This window comes from Dipodomys spectabilis, unplaced genomic scaffold (assembly GCF_019054845.1).
Source record: "Dipodomys spectabilis isolate Male_0828 unplaced genomic scaffold, ASM1905484v1 ptg000669l, whole genome shotgun sequence".
Classification (NCBI taxonomy): domain Eukaryota; kingdom Metazoa; phylum Chordata; class Mammalia; order Rodentia; family Heteromyidae; genus Dipodomys; species Dipodomys spectabilis.
In genome coordinates this window covers 1,695,001-1,714,803 of record NW_024871346.1, presented here as the reverse complement: position 1 = coordinate 1,714,803, position 19,803 = coordinate 1,695,001, and the positions used below count along the sequence as shown (strand labels likewise).

At 42.6% G+C, this 19,803-nt stretch overlaps 1 protein-coding gene across 1 annotated transcript in view; it reads right to left on the bottom strand.

Annotated features, from left to right (window-relative positions):
* Positions 1-19,803, bottom strand: part of Pkhd1 (PKHD1 ciliary IPT domain containing fibrocystin/polyductin) — a 288,492-nt gene that overhangs the window by 1,280 nt on the left and 267,409 nt on the right. The window contains 5 exon segments of the mRNA XM_042672035.1: positions 6,950-7,072; positions 8,232-8,390; positions 9,566-9,673; positions 15,146-15,233; positions 15,725-15,860. Coding sequence (XP_042527969.1) covers positions 6,950-7,072; positions 8,232-8,390; positions 9,566-9,673; positions 15,146-15,233; positions 15,725-15,860 — 614 coding nt within the window.

Here is a 19,803-nt window from a genome sequence, read left to right as displayed (position 1 = left end):
CATCTTGTTTTACTTATTGTTTGGTTGCCTGGATATTGCACTGTATTTTATTTTCCAGTTAGAGCTGAAAATAAACTCAGAAGAGTGCAATATTGGGAAGCTTAGCATCTAGACATTTTTGTCCTCACATTCTTTGGAGATTATATTATATATAAGCATTTAATAATGTGATCACACCACATGTAAAGTGTTAACTAGCTTCTCAGTGTGGAGTGGGCATATAAGTAAAAAGAAATCAGATTTTACTGACCCAGTAGTCAGGCTTACAGCCTTCAAATTGTTAAATATGTAAATATGGTCCCCCAAAGCTACACAACATAGTACAGACCTAGAATCAAAGGCACGGGTTAAGTCTCTTACTTGGTCTGTTCCTTGCTGAATAAATGTATAAATTACACCTAATCACACTGTCCCTCTAGTTCCCCATGTGTCAAATGGTAACCATGTTAAATATCTCCCTCACAGGTTGTTTGGAGGGTAAATAAGATAAAGAAACAGGCCAAGGACCGCCAAGAACCTACAACATGAAGAAGACAATGACGACCATGCGTGACACCACCATCATTGCCAGCATCCATCATATTGCTGATGCTGACTTCACATCCCTACCTGCCATGCACACACTGAAGTTGATGCAACCAATGGCTGGAATTGTTTACTACTGTCCTCACGTTATCAGCAGACAAATAAACTTAAAGCTGGATGTGTTGGCACAAGCCTGTATGTAGTCCCAGCTACAGGAGGCTGAGTTGGGAGACTGTCTTACACTCAGGAGATGGCGGCCAGCTTGGACAACAACTGAGACCCTATCCTAAAAATTAAAAATAAATACAGAAATACATACCCTAGTTTAATCAGACACGATCTGGCTCAACCACTTAACATAATTATTAAATCACATCTATAGGCATATATGTATACGTATTCAACTCATCCCTGAGGAAGAATTAATGGATGGATTTGGGAGGGTGCAAATCATATTGAGTGTGGTGTGGCCAGGCTCAGAAAGACAAAGGATGCATTCTTTCCATATGCAGATGTTGGACCTAAAATATAAACATATGTAAACATGTACAGGATTCTATGCGTGTCTACGTGATCCAGATGGCTAAAGTATTCAAATACGGTAGACACAGGAATGAGACCCCATCGCATAACCCCTTTGAACCATTAAAAGGCAGCTTAACAAAATAAATACACAGAAGCTGAAATGGGTCTTGACTATGGAGTGGGGACTAATGGGCAGGGTGGACAAGTGGACAGCATGGAGGGTGAGGACAGCCATCATTCTCAGTATAGACAGGGACAGGAGAGCTCCACTACAGAACCCAGAGAGACAGGCAGAGGAAGCCATGGCAGGTGGGGAGTGGGGGAGGAGACGCACAGTGCCCATCATGGGATGGATTAGATGGAAATTCCCCCGAACGAGGATTTGAAGATAAACGGGAAAGAATGAAGGTAATGGAGTTCTACGATCACACCAAAAGCAGGAAGGTCTCTTATTGACTTGATGGAACTCAAGGTGTGACATTGAACACTGCAAAGGGGAACTAATGAACGGCTGGATGGATGGAGGAGTGTGTCCTGTCAAGCACTGTCTTATCTTCCTTGTGCCTTACTGTGGTTTTCTTGTCATTTTTTTAGAAGAGGAAACCAGGCATCAGGGGCTCCCGCCTCAGGAGGCTGAGATCTGAGGATGAAGGTTCAAAGACAGGCACATAAATCCATGAGACTCTTCACTCCAATGGAGCAACAAATCTGGAACGCGGGAGTGGGAGGCCTCGCGCTCAACCCAGTACTGGCTCCAGAAGACGAGAAAGCGGTTGAAATCTGCCATGACATTTGGGAGGAAAGTGGTACGGAATTCAACAATTTCCACTTGGATTTCATCTAGCACTGGGTAGCCGAGGTGAGCAGCCATTGTGTCTGTGCCGGCCTCTGAATTCAGAGCAGAAGACACAGATAAACCAGCCAGGCCATTTAGAGTGTGTGCCCAACGTATGAATTAATATCTGGACAAAGCCATGCTGATCCTTTCTCCTCTCTCCCTTCCCACAATTCTCTGACCTGGCATGTCCCAGCCACAGCGTGGGATGACTCTGGCTCAGCGCTGGAAGAACTTTCCAGTTACCCGAGTTTTCCTGTAGGATGGGCGATTCCTTGCAGAAGCGTCTCTTGACAGCTCAACGGCATTGATTTGTGCCTGGATACTGGGCCTGAGCAGCTACTCTGTCATTGGTCCTTTAGTCATGAGTGACAGCCTCATTTTCCGCTCAGGACTCAGAATGCCTTCAGGGAAAGAACTACTTTGTGCGTGTGACCTTTCCTCTTCATTCTACATTGTCCTGTGCCCAACACTGACCTTGGTACCATCTCCACAATAACTACTCTCACCGGGAAGAAAAGGCACAGTTTATCGGCACCAGCAAATACATTTTCAGAGAGAAGGAAACTTTTCAAAGGACCAAAAGAAAATGGCTTTGAATTTTAATCTCCTGGTAAAACCAACAGCATTTCATGTGACAGGCCTCAAACGGTCCAGATCACCATCTGCCATTCATTGACGATAGTGATGTCCAGCTTGGGAGAGGCCTTCACTGGAAATCTCACTCCTTCCTTCCCAGTCCGCCTCTATTCTCAAGGGACAAACGGAGGCCTGGCTCTCTTTCAAAGACCCCCCTTCCTAAATACTTTTAAGCCACCCATAAATTATGTGCACGGGAGCTCCCGCCAGCCACGCACATGACAGAGTCCCCAGCTGCAATGCCAGCTCCCTGCGGAAGGTGCCGGGCAGGCAGTCACCCCGCTGAGGGGCTGTAGACAGAACTAAGTCAGCACACGTTACGTGTCAGCGCCAACATCAGAAGGAACTGGCGCCTTTGATCTCAGACCTCCACAGGAAGCTCAGATCTCAGACAAATTGGATAAAAAATGAATTGATCGCCGATACCCATCCGAAGGCGCTCAGTGGCGCATATGAGTTTCAGGAAAGGAAAGGATGTGTTGTGTGATCACACAGGAATTCGCAGGCCTCCTCTCACCTCCTTGGTGGCTCCCAGAACACGGGAACTCCATCTCTCCACCACCCCTGGGCCAGGCTTCTTAGAGTCAGTCTGGTTGGTGGGCTTCATGGAGTGTCAGTGAATGGGATACAGCATGGAGAACAGACCCCTTCTGTGTCTAAAGGAGGGCTCACTGGTGCGGCCCCACGCCAAGGCTCCTCCAGTCAGTCAGCCGCCACTTTCCACTTCTCCATAAACCCCTAGGTGTTCCAAAACCTTCAGCAACAGCACGTGCGTGCCAATTTTTAATAAACATATCTGTCATTTTTAATAAGCATTTCTCAGTTTGTTTATATGCCTATTTGCCAACCCAACAGTTACAACAATTAGACAAGGATAAAAGGAAAGAAAATCTTTTTTTGTCTTCTTTGTTTTTTTTCCTTCCCTGGGACTTGAACTCTGGGCCTAAGCACTGTCCCTGAGCTTTTGTGCTCAAGGCTAGTGCTCGACCATTTGAACCACAGCTCCACTTCTGGCTTTTGAAGGTGAACTGGAGATAGGATTCCCACTGACTTTCCTTCCAGAGCTGGCTTCAAACCATAATCCTCAGATCTCAGCCTACTGAGCATCTAGGATTACAGCTGGAGCCTGGCCAGAAAATCTTATTTTTGATTTCTCATCTTGTGCCATGAATGATCTGCATTTTCTTGTGGGTTTTTTTCTGACACTTTATGGATATGTTTTGGTCAACCTCATTTAGTTCATTTGTGTACCTGGAATCCATTCATTAATGTTCCAAATACTCACATTTACTAGCTCCATATATGTTCTTTTTCTCTAATGTATTAAATTATAAATAAATATAATTTAATATATAATATAGTAATATATTATATATACAGTTTTCAATGGTGTACCCATAAATTCCTGTGCCAGTATCACAATGTCTAAAGAATAGTGACAAATACTATCATTCTGCTGGAACTACACATTCCCACTACCATAAAAGCAATTGAATCAATTTATTCTAGAAGATTGTCTTTCTATCATTGGTCTGTTCTTCCTAAGGAACTTTTCAAATCATCATGCCATTTTAAACTATAGAAAATTATTGAAACTGCATTAATATCAAGTTCATTTGGGGATACTAAGATCTCTGACATATTAGTAAGTTTAATTACAAATATAATTTCCTTTATATGCAGGTCTTCTTTTATTCAGTAAAATATAGCTCATATTATGGGTCTAATATGTCTCTAACATTTTTTCATGATTGCACTCCCTTTGCCACTACTGTATTGTCTATTTCATGATATTTCCTAACTATACACTAGTTTATCTGTCTAGTTTCTGTTACTAAAATTAAATACCTCAGGCAGGCTAACTTTAAAAAGAAGTTTGTTTAACACTTATAATATATTACCTTTTGTAGTCTGACAATATGTTTTAACAAGTTATTCAAGTAGTTAGAAATTATAGTCATTAATAGTTGATTTTTTTTTTGGTCGGTTGTGGGGCCTGAACTCTGGTCTGGGCGCTGTCCCTCTGCTCTTCAGTTCAAGGCTAGAGCTCTACCACTTGAGCCACGGCACCACTTCTGGCTTTTTCTGCTTATTTGAGTGCAGATTAATGAAACCCAGGGCCTCATGCATGCAAGGCAAGCACACTACCACTGAGCTACCTTCCCTGCCCCAATAGTTGAAATTTTTATGTTATTAGGGAATTCCCACATCTACAAATGATTACCAGACTTGTCATTTTAATTTTGTTTTGTATCTGGTTTCATTCCTTATTATAAAACGAGTTATGAAATCTTAAGAATGAATTATGTGTTTTGACTTTATTTGAGCAGGACAAATTTCTTAAATAGCATGTGATATATATATATATATATATGACATATATATATATATGTGCTATTTATTAATGATTTCCAAATTTAGATCTATTTCCCTGGGAGCCTGGAAAAAAATCTCAGCTGTCTGGCACTTCCCTGCTTCTAAATATCTTATTGCCATCCCTCTCCAACCATGTCCCTGGCATTCTTGTAGATTTATACATAAGAAAGGCAAATTTGCAGGTGGTCCTTTTAGCTGTATGTGCATGGAACACATCATGTAGTCAATAGGCTCTAATGTAGTAGAGATTTTTTTAAAAACCACCCTGGAGTTGGTGGTCATGGCCACATGGACACAGCGGCCCATCTTTTGGTATCCCAGTCTGCCAACACTGGGTACACAGATTCCACAAAGAAACAAGGGAAGCCACAAGACAAGGGTTTGGGGAAGGCATCTCTAAGATCTGAGGAGTGTCTGTCTTGCAAAGATAAGGGAGGAGACTGGCCAGGGGACAGGCACCTGCTAACACCACCCATCGTCCATCAGAAGGACCCAAACCATGTGCACAATAATTTCTGCTGTCAATTGAGACCCCCATAAACACTTGATGACATTTTTTTAAAGAATGGGAAGTGTTTTGTTCTTTTTCCCTTTTTCCCAGCAGTTGTAAGAGGGGTTGGAATCCGAGGATCTTTAAAAATGGAATGGAGAGAAAAAAAAATCCTTTTTTCTCGATCTTGCTCATTCCCTTCATCGAAACTGCCTGTGGTTTTATCTCATAAACCGCCATGGTGAGAGATGTACCAAGATTAGAGAAGATACACAATCTATACCAAAGGAAAAGATGAACACAGTAGCTATATGACACACAAAAGTGTTAAGTAAACATGAGAAGAGTGTTGTAAATGTTGATTTGAGGGAAAGACTTCTAGATCAGGGAATAAGAAAAGGTGTTTAATCTGGGGTTGGGAGGAATGGACAGGCTAGATATCCGAGTTGATATGGAGAATCGCATGCTGAAAAAGGGAGCCTGTTTTGTATGCAGAGAACACTATCCTGGAGGGAAAAGAGACAGGGATGGGAGGAATAGACCCTGGCCAGCGGGGTATTACATGTGATTATAGTCATAGTAGGGCACCAGTGGCTCATGCCTGTAATTCTAGCTACTCAGGGCGCTGAGCTCCAAGGATCACCCATAGGTCCTTCAACTCCTTACTAGTAGACTAAGTGTGGTATTTTCACTAAACAGGAACTCAGAGCCACTAAAGCTTGAGTTCATTTTCAAGCAGAAAATACAATGATAGGCTTAGAAGAGAAATAGAAATATCCTGCTGTTCATGACATACGTTTTCATTTATTTCAGGGAATGATAGGAGTAGCTTTCCCACGCGTGCTCTCTCTCTCTCTCTCTCTCTCTCTCTCTCTCTCTCTCTCTCTATATATATATATATATATATATATATATATATATATACACACACACACGTACACATACACTTGGCAAAGTCATCTTGTTTTCTGGTTGTGGCCTATTTTATACATCCTCAGTAAGACAAAGGCAAAGCATTGATCTGAGGCAAATGCTTATCTTTTCTCTACTTCAGACAGATCCCAACAGCAAGTTATCCATATAACAAGTAAAATCACCCAGCACGATGCACAATATAAGAAAACTATACACTTATTCTAAAAGTACAACTAAAACAAAGCAGAGTTCAGCCAAGCTGACTCCTTTCTTGAGGGATTGATACTAAATCTAATCTACATAGCAGGTATTTGGCAACCAGGCTCTCTGCTTTCCCCAGTTCAATAACATTGCCAAACTGGCAACTTTGCTATATATAGCTAAGGGAAAAATGATATGCCTATATGCTGCTTTTCCCTGTCCTCTGTGAAACAAACTCAAGTGTTAAACCAGTAAGAGTCTACCAAGAAAAATAGATAAAAGCCAAGTCAAATAAGTGACTACTAGTTAAATGAATTGGGTGAGCCAGTCTTCCTGTACTGGGGTACAGCGTCCTTGGGGAAAAGCAGCAAAGCTTGAGGAGGGGCTGTAAGGTATATTGCTCCAGGGGAGACAGCTCACCCACAGGGGCCCTGCTAGCTCACCTTCTCCCACCACCACGCAGTCCTTTGCCGTCCCTTCTTGCGATCCTTGGCGCCTGGCTGAGACCCGGATATGATGGGCTGAATCATTCATCTGAGATTCGGGCGTCTCTTCCGGCTTTGTTTCTGCATCAATGAAAGCAAACTGCTGTTGTTGCTTCCAATGAAAAGAACAGTTTTGTTCATAACTGGGCACTAAGGCTTAAGACGTTTGCCGGGTAAAATTCTCCCCCACCATGTGATCTACGTGAAGCCAAATGTATAGAACTTATGGTGTGCTTAAGAAACAAACTTCCCTGCCCCCACTGGCATAGTGGCATAGCAATTTACTGTCCAAAATGCAGAGGGGGAGAAGGGGAGAATACAGTCAAGAATTCAATGTATCGCCTACAAAATTAAGAAGAGCAAGGAGCAGATAGGGGAGGGATGAGTGAGAATTATGAAAGGCATTGTATTCATAAACTGCTCTGTTAAATGGCAGCTCCTTTGCACAACTACTTAAAGTAACATATAAATAAATGGAAAAACTTTATTGTCCAATATAATAGTGACCACATGTGCTATTGAGCACTTGAAATGTGACTAGGTTTATTTTTTAAGAGTAAAACGCACATGAGGGGAAATGTCTGCATATATATATATATATATATATATATATATATGACATTTAACACATATATATTTTATGTGTGTGTATATATACAGATACACACTACACACACACACACACACACACACACACACACACACATAATTAATTAGGATAAATGTCCCCTGGACAAATACTACATGCCTCACATTTACAGCATGTTCTATTTCTCTTGGACTAAGCTCATTAACCTCCTGGTAGTGTTTTTTTCATCTTTTCAGTTGAAATAGTCACATATTTAAAGGAAGTGTAGAAGGAGGGCATGTGAGTTTTCACCAAGCCCTCTCGACTGCAGTGTCTCCTGGAAATCCCAGATGGAAGGGGTGCCGTGCTGCACGGGGTCTGAGCTGGGAGAAACTTCCGGAGAAGAGGGGGCACCGTGGTAACTTGGGGCACACAGGGGACATTACTGGGGGCTGCTGGAAACTTCCACAGGTGGAGCCCTTGGGGTGTGGCCTCCACGCGCTCTTATTGTGCAGGAGGCTGACCTCAGCTCTGCGATATTCATCGAGCAACTACGCTCCACTCTCCAGCGGGAAAGTTCATAAAATGTCTTTCTTTGGAAGAAAGAAAGTAATCATTGACACATTTGCACATGATTTTAAAGATACGTTTACTCAAAAGAAAATCGCGTACTTCTGCTTCTACTTCTCTTGAACCAGCAGCACAGCAGACAGCACAGAGCCAGCCAGGAGACGACAGCACACAGCACGGCGGCCAGAGCCACGGCGGACTGCTCCTTCCCCGGCACCCGCAGCACAGCAAAGGGCCCGGACCGGGCTGTAAAGTTGACTCCTGGTTAAAAGAAACCAGTTTGCATCGTGCTTTAAGGAATACTAAGACGCTAATAACATATACTGAAACTACTGTGGAAAAGGCCTGCTTCCAGCAGTGCCTGGCAGATAACAAACACTTAGTGAGTGTTTAGTGAATTAATATTACACTTCTTGGGATATTCCTTGTGCATGTGAAAATAGCGCCCAGTGGCTTTTGGAGGGACGGGTGGGGTTGGGGGAGACGAAGGTGGAGGGTGATGGGAGAGGCGACCCTGCTCATTGATGGAGGTGCACTGCACACACAAAGTGATAAGTTAAGGTGACACTCTGTGCAACTGCTTAAAGATAAGTTTTAGGGCTGGGAAGGTGGCTCAGTGGTAGAGCACTTGCCTTGCATGCCTGAGGCCCTGGGTTTGATTCCTCAGCACCACATAAGCAAAAAGAAAAAAGCCGGAAGTGGCGCTGTGGTTCAAGTGGTAGAGCGCTAGCCTTGAGCTGAAGAGCTGAGGGACAGCGCCCAGGCCCAGAGTTCAGGCCCCACGACCAGACCCAAAAAAAAAAAAAAAGATAAGTTTTAAAACATTCAAAAGGAATCAAGAGCCAGGCACTCATGTCTGTAATCCCAGCTATTCGGGAAGCTGAGGTCTAGAAGATCACTTTTCAAAGCCAGACCAGGGAGCTGAGCAAACTCCCAAACAAGTGCCGGCCCCTAGGACTGGCAGGAAAATAAAATACAATGTTAAATCACAATTTATATCCCTGAAGAACAGTAACAACACAAAACTTTACACCCAACATCCAACTGTGCTTCTAAATCACGAGGATGATACTAGGTATGCATTATCATGATATTCCTCAATATCCCAAGACTTTCCTATAATTTAAAGTATCCTGATAAATCCCTAACTAAATGTGATAGGAATAAACAGAGAAGCAGCAAGTGGAACACACAAAGTAAAACTTTAACATCTAGAGGAAAGTGTACATTTTGCATTCTTGTTCTCTGTGAGTCTCTAGAGACTTAATTTCTACACGTGCTCTTTCTTCTCATGCTTTAATGATAATACCAGGTGAATTTTGTTCCCCTGTACTAGGATGGCTTCTTATTCATGAAAGGAGTTTTTCCCATTATAAAGGAGAAAGGGTAACTTTTTCAAAAGAAGCAGGTATAAAAGCAAACTGTGCTGCAATTACCTGCAGGAGACGTCACAGTGAAAATAAAGTGCCAGCTTGACCCAGAGACCAACACTGCCAAGTCAGAGAAGCTCACGTAGCCATCTTGAGTTTCTGCCTGAGTACACCCTATAAAACACACACACACACACACACATACACACACAAACAAAAGATGGATGCTGGTTATCTATTCGAGAGCAACACCACCTCTTCAAGTCTTCTGTGAAGATGGGAAAATAGACAATAAAGCAAAATGCTTTGAAAATTAATGGGGTTATCTAACCCATCAAGTTCATCTCAGACACGTCTTGGAACCAAATAATTCCAAATAGACTTATACCATGGCCATCTACTGAAAGCTTAACGTGCCAGACACTCTGTCATCTGTATCATCGTATACTATACAATAACTCTATAAAATATGCCATTATCAATATTCTTATGTTTCTTTACAAGTTAATTGGTGCTAGCATTACAGCCCAAATTGATTTGATTTTCAAAGTTTGTGTTCTTAACCACTACTATATAGTGACTATTTGTTATTTAAAAAAAAAAAATCTATCAAAGCAAAGCCTGTGGATCAGGGAAATGTACAAGGGCCTGGGTTCAATCCCTGGAATCACCAAATACGATCTAGTGAAACACAAATGATGTTAGTTTCCTAAGGGATTCATACTTTCCTTTATTCGGGGGGGGGGGGGGGTGTCTGTATTTATGCAGTAGAATGAAGTTAGGCCAACCCAGGGAGACAGCAACTTATCAAGAAATCATGACTGATTTCTTTGCTATCATAACTTGGACTGCCTTGAGCCTCAGTTTCCCCGAATCAAATGCAAAACAGAAACCTCACACTTCCTAACAATCAACCATCAGTGTGTAGAAAGGAAATGACATAGGAGCCAATTCCCAATATCCTAAATTGTCTTCTGACTGGACTTCCCCTAAATTACTTTGCTCATTAACAGCTGCTACCCTCTGCTCTAGAGCTGTCCCGTTGGTCACAATGGCAGACAAGGAGTGGGAAGAGGGGTATTTTAAAGTTTGTAAACTACTCTGAGATCTCCAAGACTGAAAAGGATGGTAGAGACGTAATATGCTTAGTGTGACATTTTTCAATTCAATTGCTTCATCCTTTTGTATAAAAGGATGTCTTTGCTCATCAATTTTGCAGCGCTAAGGAAAAAGTTTCTTTTCTGGAGACATCTTTTCTTTGATCTATTCAGAGTCCCAAGATAAATAAAATGCCCAGAAAAAATTGAAATAAATAAGCCAAGAGACTCAAATAAATGGTAGGCGCTCAAGATAAATGCAGTTTATGTTCTTAAAAACCTATATGCATCAAAATTATGGTCAATAAACTCTTGCAAACAACGAACTGCCGCGTACAGATGTTCGACACAAAATCGTTTGCTGCGGTTTTTCCTTTGACAAACGTCCTTATTGCCCCCATCTTTACAAGAATACAAAGCAGCATTTAATCGCAGCCTGTCCGCCCAGCCCAGGGAGTCTGCCTCACAGAACAGCCGCCAAACTGCCTAATGGAAAGTGCTTCCGCACCAAATGGGTTTGCGTTTGCGTTAAATACCAGCTTGCCTTAGAGATCTCCACGAAGATTCTCATATAGATCTATGATATTCTCAGATTTGAAGCATATGTGCCCCAAAGCAGAAGCAGTGGCTGCCAAGGAGAGCACAAAAAAAAAAAAAAAGACTACAGGGCCCATCAAATGTTTGGAAATTGCTTTTATAAAATATACAAATGCCCTTGCCAGGCTGTGTGATCAAGCTGGTTTTATAAAAAGGTACAGGTAGAGGGCATTTGGGATTAGATCGGGGTGGGTTGAAATGAATTACCTGGCTACCAGGAAACGCCTGGATATAATTCTGTAGAGTCTATGGCTCCTAAAATACCAGTGCTTTTCTACAAGTAACAATTCATGCCAATCAACCATTATATCATTGTTGTTGAGGTACTCTCTTTAAAAACATATTTTCTGCAATCATGACCTACAATCAAATGTCTGACTCTCTGGAGGACCCTTAAGTGATTGTCTTGGGTGTATAAATCTACTTTTATGGTAACAACATCTTTTCTCATTGCGGAGTCTACTGCAGGAAAAGAAAAAGAACTTCAGATTAAATTTCAGACTAAAAGATTTGGATGAGACATATAGAAATAGTTCTGCAGTTGTTCTCATTCTTTTGTCCAGGAGATCCTTAGTCATTCCAAATAACTTTGTTTCTATTCTTTGTCAAGTGAAAGAGAAATATTTTATGAGGGCTTCAAAAGAACTTTCAATCATATGAAAAAGGATGCTAGGATTTCTGTAGTCTGAGCATCCTAAACTAGAAAACTTCATTTTTCTGCCCTACTTCATAGCATGTGTCCATGTACACGCGCATGCGCGCGCACACACACACACACACACACACACACACACACACACACCCTTTGTTCTTCATTCTTTCTCATTGGATCTTTTTATTTTATTTTGTCAGTCATAGGACTTAAACTCACAGCCTGGGTGTTGTCCCTGAGCTTTTTCACTCAAAGCTAGTTCTCTACCAACTGAACCACAGATCCACTTTTGGCTTTTGAGTGATTCATTGGAGATCAGAGTCTCATGGAATAATCTCCAGAGTTTCAAGGACTTTTCTGCCCACTCCAGCTTCAAACTGTGATCCTCAGATCTCAGCCTCCTGAGTAGCTAGGATGACAGCCGTGAGCCACCAGAGCCTGGCTACCTTGCTTTCTTAATGATCTGGTTTGTTTTTTAGAACTGGTATAGGGAATATTTGAAGGTATTCCTTTTTCCTTGGGATTTTAACCCTAACAAGTTTCTAAGTGTACCATTTAGGTAAAGAAATGGCCAAGAGTAAAAAACATGAGTTAGCAGTACCGGTGTTCTTTTTACCACTGTGAATAAAACTGGATTTCATAAGCCTATAGAGGCTATGAAGAGATTCTCGCATCATAGACAGTGTTACCTGGCATGTGAAAAATGAATTGTACAAAGGAGGAGGTAGGAAGAGGAGCAAAAAGATTCTAGAGGTTTGGAAGAAAACAGTTTTCGTGGACAGGTTGAAAAGGTTCAGTTTCTGCATAAATAGATAAGGTAGGGAGTTCACAGGCCAGAGTAATCGGAAAACAACTTGAAAAGAGGCAGCAGGAATATTTACAGCTCTAATAAGAAAACACGCATTAAGCAGTAACAGGTCTGAAGCTAGGAAATGTTTAATCACAAAATGTGGATGGTGTCCTCAAGAGGCAGTTCTGTTCTCTGGAGTTGATGAGGTGCAGCCTTGTAGGAAACAAAAGACATAAGCTGAACAAAATGAGGATGTTAGAAAACCTGAGCGCTATCGCTCAATCACGAAATCCACGTGCATGAGAATTCATTAACATGGAAACCTCATCAAAGCAATTTGATACCTTCCTTAATTTAAGGACAAATGGAGGGAGGGAAGGAGAGGGGGAAAGGGGGAGAGAACACATATCCATAGAGACGTAGGTCTTTTGTACCACATTATAAGGTCTGCTTTAGGATAAATGTGGGGGGCGGAAGAGACAAGAGTCATCATTCCATACACTTCACAGGAGCCATGTGACTGATCAAAGACTCGCGGCTCCGACAGAAAAAGAAATGGGAAGTCGTGACCTACTGCTGACCAATTAGGCAACTGTGCAGACAGGCTGACACTTGACCTGGTGGCAAGGTCATTTCCAACCTTGGAAGTAAATAAACATTCCAGAGAACACAAAGCTAACAGAAATGCCCTCGCTGTCCGTGGAAGTAGGACCCGTGGACAAAAAAGACATCTGAGAAAGATGCATTTATTAAAGAGCTGTCAACAGACCTCACATGTGTAGGGGTATTTGACCAATTATGGAAAACGATAAGTAGTCACCATAGTAATTTTAAATGGCCAATGATTCATTAGTATGGAACTGCCTGTCAACAAACCTCAAAGGGCATGTCATTAGCATGACATCAGAAACTAGGCACAAACAGCCAGTACTGAAAGCCATGTTTCCAGAATCATGTACGAAAGTTCACAGGATTTCCTGCCTCCCCCCCCACTGCAGAACTGTGGTGGAAATAGATGGTTATTGAAAATGAATACTTTTTCTACTTTGTTGCTTTATTTATAAAGAGACATATATGTCTTTGAAATGCGTATCTTGAAAACATTTTTTATTTTATTTTAAACAACAGCCAAGTGGACACAAGGTCTTCTTCATCTAAAACAAAAATGGGAAGATTTACTTCCAACACATGCTAGGGTCCGGGGCCCTGGTAAAAGTCATTCAATATTTGGACACCAGTGCCTCATGCCTATACTACTCAGGAGATTGGACGATCCGGTTCAAAGCCAGCCTGGGCAGGAAAGTCGGTGTGACTCTCATCTCCAATGAGTTTAAAAAATAAAAATAAAAGCTGGAAGTGGAGCTAAGGCTCAAGCGGCAGAGTGCTAGCTTTGAACAAAAAAGCTCAGGGACAGTGCCCAGCCACACCCTGAATTCAAGCCACAGGACCAACACACACACACACACACACAGTCATTCAACAACCCTGAACTCAGTCAACAGATAATACACATACATTTTATTCTTTTAATTAGATTACCCCCACAGGAATATTTTCTTAAAAGCTCTCTGGAACTGAGAAAATGGGGATACTTTCTAAAAGTATTTTCCATGACCTATCTTAAAACTGTTTTGACCAGTGTGACTTTGTGGAATATTTTTCAATCAATTTTTCACGGGCACAAAGGGTCCATGATTTAAATTGTCTGTCTTCTGCTCAAAGGCTGTATCTGAAATACTTTGGAAGGTTCCATTAAACCCTCCTCTTCTTGGTCCCAGCACGCTGATAGGATGCCAGTTTGTCCCCAGCTCAGGGTGCACTCCCAGAACTGAACGCTGCTTGGGCATGGCTGTGGCTTCTTTACAGATGTGTGCAGAGCTTGAAGACCACACTCATTCCTTGTTACGTGGAGAGAAAGCACTTCTGCTTCACCACAGAAACCACACTGTACCAAGAGCACTACCATGGAGCCAACCTAAGAGCTACCACACCAGCGCCCACCCTGAGGACCACCGGGAGGCCTGAAGAACATCTAGGGAGAAGAGAGCCTGACTCTGTAAATGTTTCCCCTTTGTTGGCACAAGCTGGGGGCACCACTGGCTGGGCATGAAGAAGCATCATTGGAAGTACTGAATGCTAGGGAGCGTCAGCTGGGCTATGAGTTCTTAGTGGGTGTTGAAGCACTTGAGACAAGGCTACTGTGAACCTTGGGAAACTTAAACCAGTCCTGTCCAGATCCAGGACCTTTGGAAGTTTAGGATTTGATATAGGCATCTGCTCCCAGCCCTTAGGACTGAAGGATGGTGGTTTATACACAGCAAGAGACCAGACAGATGAGTAAACACACACTTGTGCATTCCCAGAAGGATGGGGCCCTCAAATCTCCACAACCACAAGCCAAATCAACCTCTTTTCTCTACAGAGTGACTCCTACATCAAGCCAGATGGAAACAAGGCCACGCGTGATCTGCAGAGCACAGCGGAGACCCCAGCTTCTGCAAGTCACCTGCCTGTGAGCGCGGAATCTGCTGACCCTTCCAGAGACACTGAAATGATCCAAGGCGCGGAGGGCATCCCCAATGACTCCACTCTTCGATTCTGGAAATAGGGGAGAGAGGGGAGAGGGGGACCTCAGAAGAACGTCTTACAAATACAACAATAACAGACATGGAGTCCAAGGAGCCTGAAATTAGAATTCTGCAAAGAAACTTCTTGACGGTTCATTCAACCCCATATCAGAAAGTTCAGAACCATACCACACGGCACAGCATTTGTGATCTTACGTGCTTTTCCTTGTTCTATAAAAAGACCACTTCAGAGAAGGGAAGATTTCAGAGAAGACAGGAGAGGCAGGCTTTATGAATGGGTTCCAAGTGGAAAACGGCTGACTTTCCCTTTCACCTTGGATAAATAAACCTTGATCGTTCATGGAAAATGGAGGAAAGGCAGATTGTGATGTGCCAAGAAAAAGAAAGACAAACATCGGGAGACAGGCTAAGTGTAGCCGATTCCGCAGTGGTCACTCTGGAAAAGTGTGCTCGTGACAGCCTAAGGTCTGTGCTGCAGAACTGTCCGTGACAGTTGCTCACCTGCCTGTCCAGTACAACAAGCCGAGGCTGCACCGCTAGCTTCTTCCCCACTTCTCCATCCGAAGGCTGCACCAGGACAGAAAGCGCATAGGGCCGAACATACACGCTGCTCCCAGGTCCCGGGCTGCTGGCATTTCTGGCAGACATAAAGACAAAACAGAGCCATGGGATCATACATGTCATTGCAGACTCATTTTCCATGGGACATCATTACCACTGGAAATATGTGTGAGGGCAATTACATACGTTTCTAGAAGCCTCATAAAAGTCTGCGTAACAAAATAATTATATATTGGTTATATGAATGGCATCTTTTATATTTTTGTTGGGTAATAATAAGAATAGATGAAGTAGGCTGTGGAAAATCTTAAACTCTGAATTTATGTTTTGCTCGCTTTGTGTTAAGACCAGCCATAAAAAAAATCTCAGAAAATTATCAAACTAAAATCTTTAGAGGGTAGACATCTGTTTATTAGTATACTATGAAATGCTCCCAGAAAAAAAACTCCCCTACTTTGTACTCTGTTCCAATTCCTCTGGTGTAAAGAACCCCACTGTAGCCAGCTTCACAGCTCCAAGATGGCGCTGGAGACACAAGTAGGGAGAGATGGCTGGAAGCACACTCTCTTACATACTTAATCATCACAGTAGCCATCTCCTCTGCTATATTCTTTGATGGTTGCTGCACTAAGTGGCTCAAACAACTGTGGTGTTCAATGATTCATTTACTTGCAAGAAGCACTGTGAAGAAAACACTTATATAGGGTATTTAATGAGCATTAACTGTATACTATATATAGTAGCATAGATGTTCCAGGCATAAACTCACTGTATTACTTAAGCTAATACCATGAGATAGGTCCATGTTTACTCATATCGATCGTACGAGGTAGTAAAAGACTTATGAAACTTGCCCCAGGTCTTACAAATAGTTAACTACAGACCCAAGTCCTAAGTGGTTAACCAAGGAGCCGTATTGTTTTGGGGTTAATTTAAAGGATGTTAGCTGCTAAACTTAGCACTAAAATAGGTACTTAATTCATAACTCCAAGCATCTTTTTTTTTTTTTTTTGGTTGGTTGTAGGGCCTGAACTCTGGTCCTGGGCGCTGTCCCTCAGTTCTTCAGCTCAAGGCTAGCGCTCTACCACTTGAGCCACAGCACCACTTCCGGCTTTTTCTGCTTATATGGTGCTGAGGAATCGAACCCAAGGCGTCATGCATGCAAGGCAAGCATTCTACCACTGAGCCACCTTCCCAGCCCCACAAACCATCTTTTACCCAGAGTTTTGGTGTATTGGTTCATGGAGCAAACTTTATTAAAATAACATTACACAGTTAGTGTTGCATCAAACCTGTTATGTATCATACACCATAGAAATGTAGTTGCACTGGGTAATTACAAAGATATATTTAGATCTCATGTCTTATAAGTTGGTGGCTTATTCTCAAAAATGCCTTGGTCAGTTTAACAATGCTTCTGCTGAAAAAATAAATAAAAAAACCAGTAGCCTACCCTGGCTCCAATTAAATATTTGTAAAGGAGAGATAATAATACTTATTCATCATGGATGGTTTACATCAGGTAAACATGGAGATTAATCCTGCAAGAGGAATTAATGGAAGAACAAGCAGAATGCACTGTAAAACAAGAAGTTTCCAGAATACTTGCCCTGTGCCCTGGAAATTGCAGGAAGTAGGGGTGGAGCGGGAATGCGTGGTTTCAGAACCCCTTTGGGCCATCTATCGGCTGAACCCCAACTTCTGTGCTCAGACCACGATGTGCAGCTTCACCCCGGACCTCCTCAACCATCCTTTATTAGTTGGCTTAGCCTAAGTGGCCAGGCTTCTTTTCACATTTTTTTTTTTTGGGTCTGGTCGTGGGGCCTGAACTCTGGGCCTGGGCGCTGTCCCTCAGCTCTTCAGCTCAAGGCTAGCGCTCTACCACTTGAGCCACAGCACCACTTCCGGTTTATTTTTTTCTTTTTGCTTATGTGGTGCTGAGAAATCGAACCCAGGGCCTCAGGCATGCAAGGCAAGTACTCTACCACTGAGCCACCTTCCCAGCCCCTTCTTTTCACATTTTAAAGGGAACAATTCAAGACAGATTGCTAACGATCCCACACTAATAATTCTGCCTTGCTGTGAGTCCTGGCTTATTGGAAAAACTCAATATTCTTACCAGATCCCAGTTCTCTCTCTCCTACACTGGTCTTTAACAACAACAGAAATTCTTTTGTAGATGAGGGGTAGGTACAGACATGCCAACAGCCTGGGTTAAAGAAACTGAAAGGCCATGAAAGAATCTGACATGAGTTCATTGACAGCTAGAGAGGAAAGGATGGAAAACAACTGCCCTGACACACTTTCAGGTTTATTGTGAGCAAACAGCTCTTATTACATGTAAACAGCCTCTCACTGGAGGGCAGGGACTGCTGCACAGCGTCTCCCAAGGTAATACCACTTTAAGCTCCACATAAACTCTTAAACACTTTCTATCCTAAAACCTGACCGTAGGTGGTACAGTTTTTTACGATATGTTATAATAGTGCAATAAATCTGTTAGCTTAAAATCGAATCTCCGTGGCCTTTTAGAGAAATCATCATTAAATGCAGGGTCCTGTTAATGATGCCATCCAAGTGAAATTGTTTAATCTGCTGAGGGGGTGAAAGGTCACCAAATGAATTTTTTATAATACATCAACTTGACACGCAATAGGGAAAACTGTAATAGATAAAAGCAAAGGAAAAGGGCACCGTCTTCTCCTGATAGGTCAATAGCAGCCAAGAGAGTCACTCATCCACTTTCCTTTCACGATGGGGCTCCTTTTGCATTTAATATGGACACCCAATTAATACCTCAGCGCCACAGACAACCTCATTTTAGGTGACTTATAGCAATTTCTCCCCCTTCCCTGAGATGAAACTGATCACAATACATCATAGCATTGTGCGAATTAACGTTAATTGATTCAAGTTACCGAGCAATGATGGGCCACTTATATAATCTAGGCGTTATTGGGTGCTAGGAGGGATGGAGGGAAGATTAGATTCCAGTGTCCGTTGCTGTGACGACCGGAGTCACCTGACGCCTTGTTAGACACTTGTAAGGTTCTATTGCTGGCCCCAGTGGGGTCGTCAGTAAACCGGAGTGATGTCCAAACATCATTACACGCTGCTCCAATATTAAAGCAAAGGGATTAGCAACTTATTGCAAGCAACCTGGATTTGTCATTGTGCTGTAGTTATCCAATTTCCAACTGCTAATGTGACTGTAGCCTGCAGGCAGAAGGACCTACCGCCAAACTTTAAAGAATGGGGGAGGAAACTTCCCTCCTCCATCCCTTCCAGGTTTAACCACTGTTTAACAGCTTCGAATCCCCACTCGGTGATGTGAAAGAATGTTTTCCCCCTTCCAGTGCTTAAGTGAAAGATAAAGAAGAAAGGTCAAGAGAGTATGAGATTTCCCAGCTCAGAGATCACTACTATTCATTTCCAGTCCTTGCGTTCAAATCTACCAGATCTGCGGTGTTTCCCCTGCAGAGGCTGGAGTATTACATGTCACAGTCCAACACCAAGCAAAGACATCCTATTGATCTTCTCAGTTCCATCCTGCTGTTCTGGGTTGCGAGTACAGTGGTGGAGGTTAGAGAGACTGACTGTCTCAACCTTCTCCCCAAAGCCATGAGCCAGGTTCTATAAAAGAACCTCATGTTTGGATTGCATGCTTCAAAGTGTCCTAACCATTGTGGGCTCTCTCTTGTTTTAAATAAGATAAATAGGGGAGCATGGTGTATATGGGCCATGAGGTGACCTGAATTCGAAAGGAAATTTATACCTTGGAATAAAATGAGTTCCCTAGTCAACTGCGGCGGACAAACTTTTGTCATCCCTCTTAGTATGTACAAACACAAACACTGCTCAAGGCACTAAGAGACAAGCAAAGCCAAAATACCAGGCCTTCCCCCAAGGGGTGCTTCCGTGAGGTATAAGGCAAGAATGAACATCCTGGCTCTCTTCCCGAGTGGGTGTACAGTCCTTCACTTACATTTCATAGTCCTCATGGCTCCTAATTGGGCCTA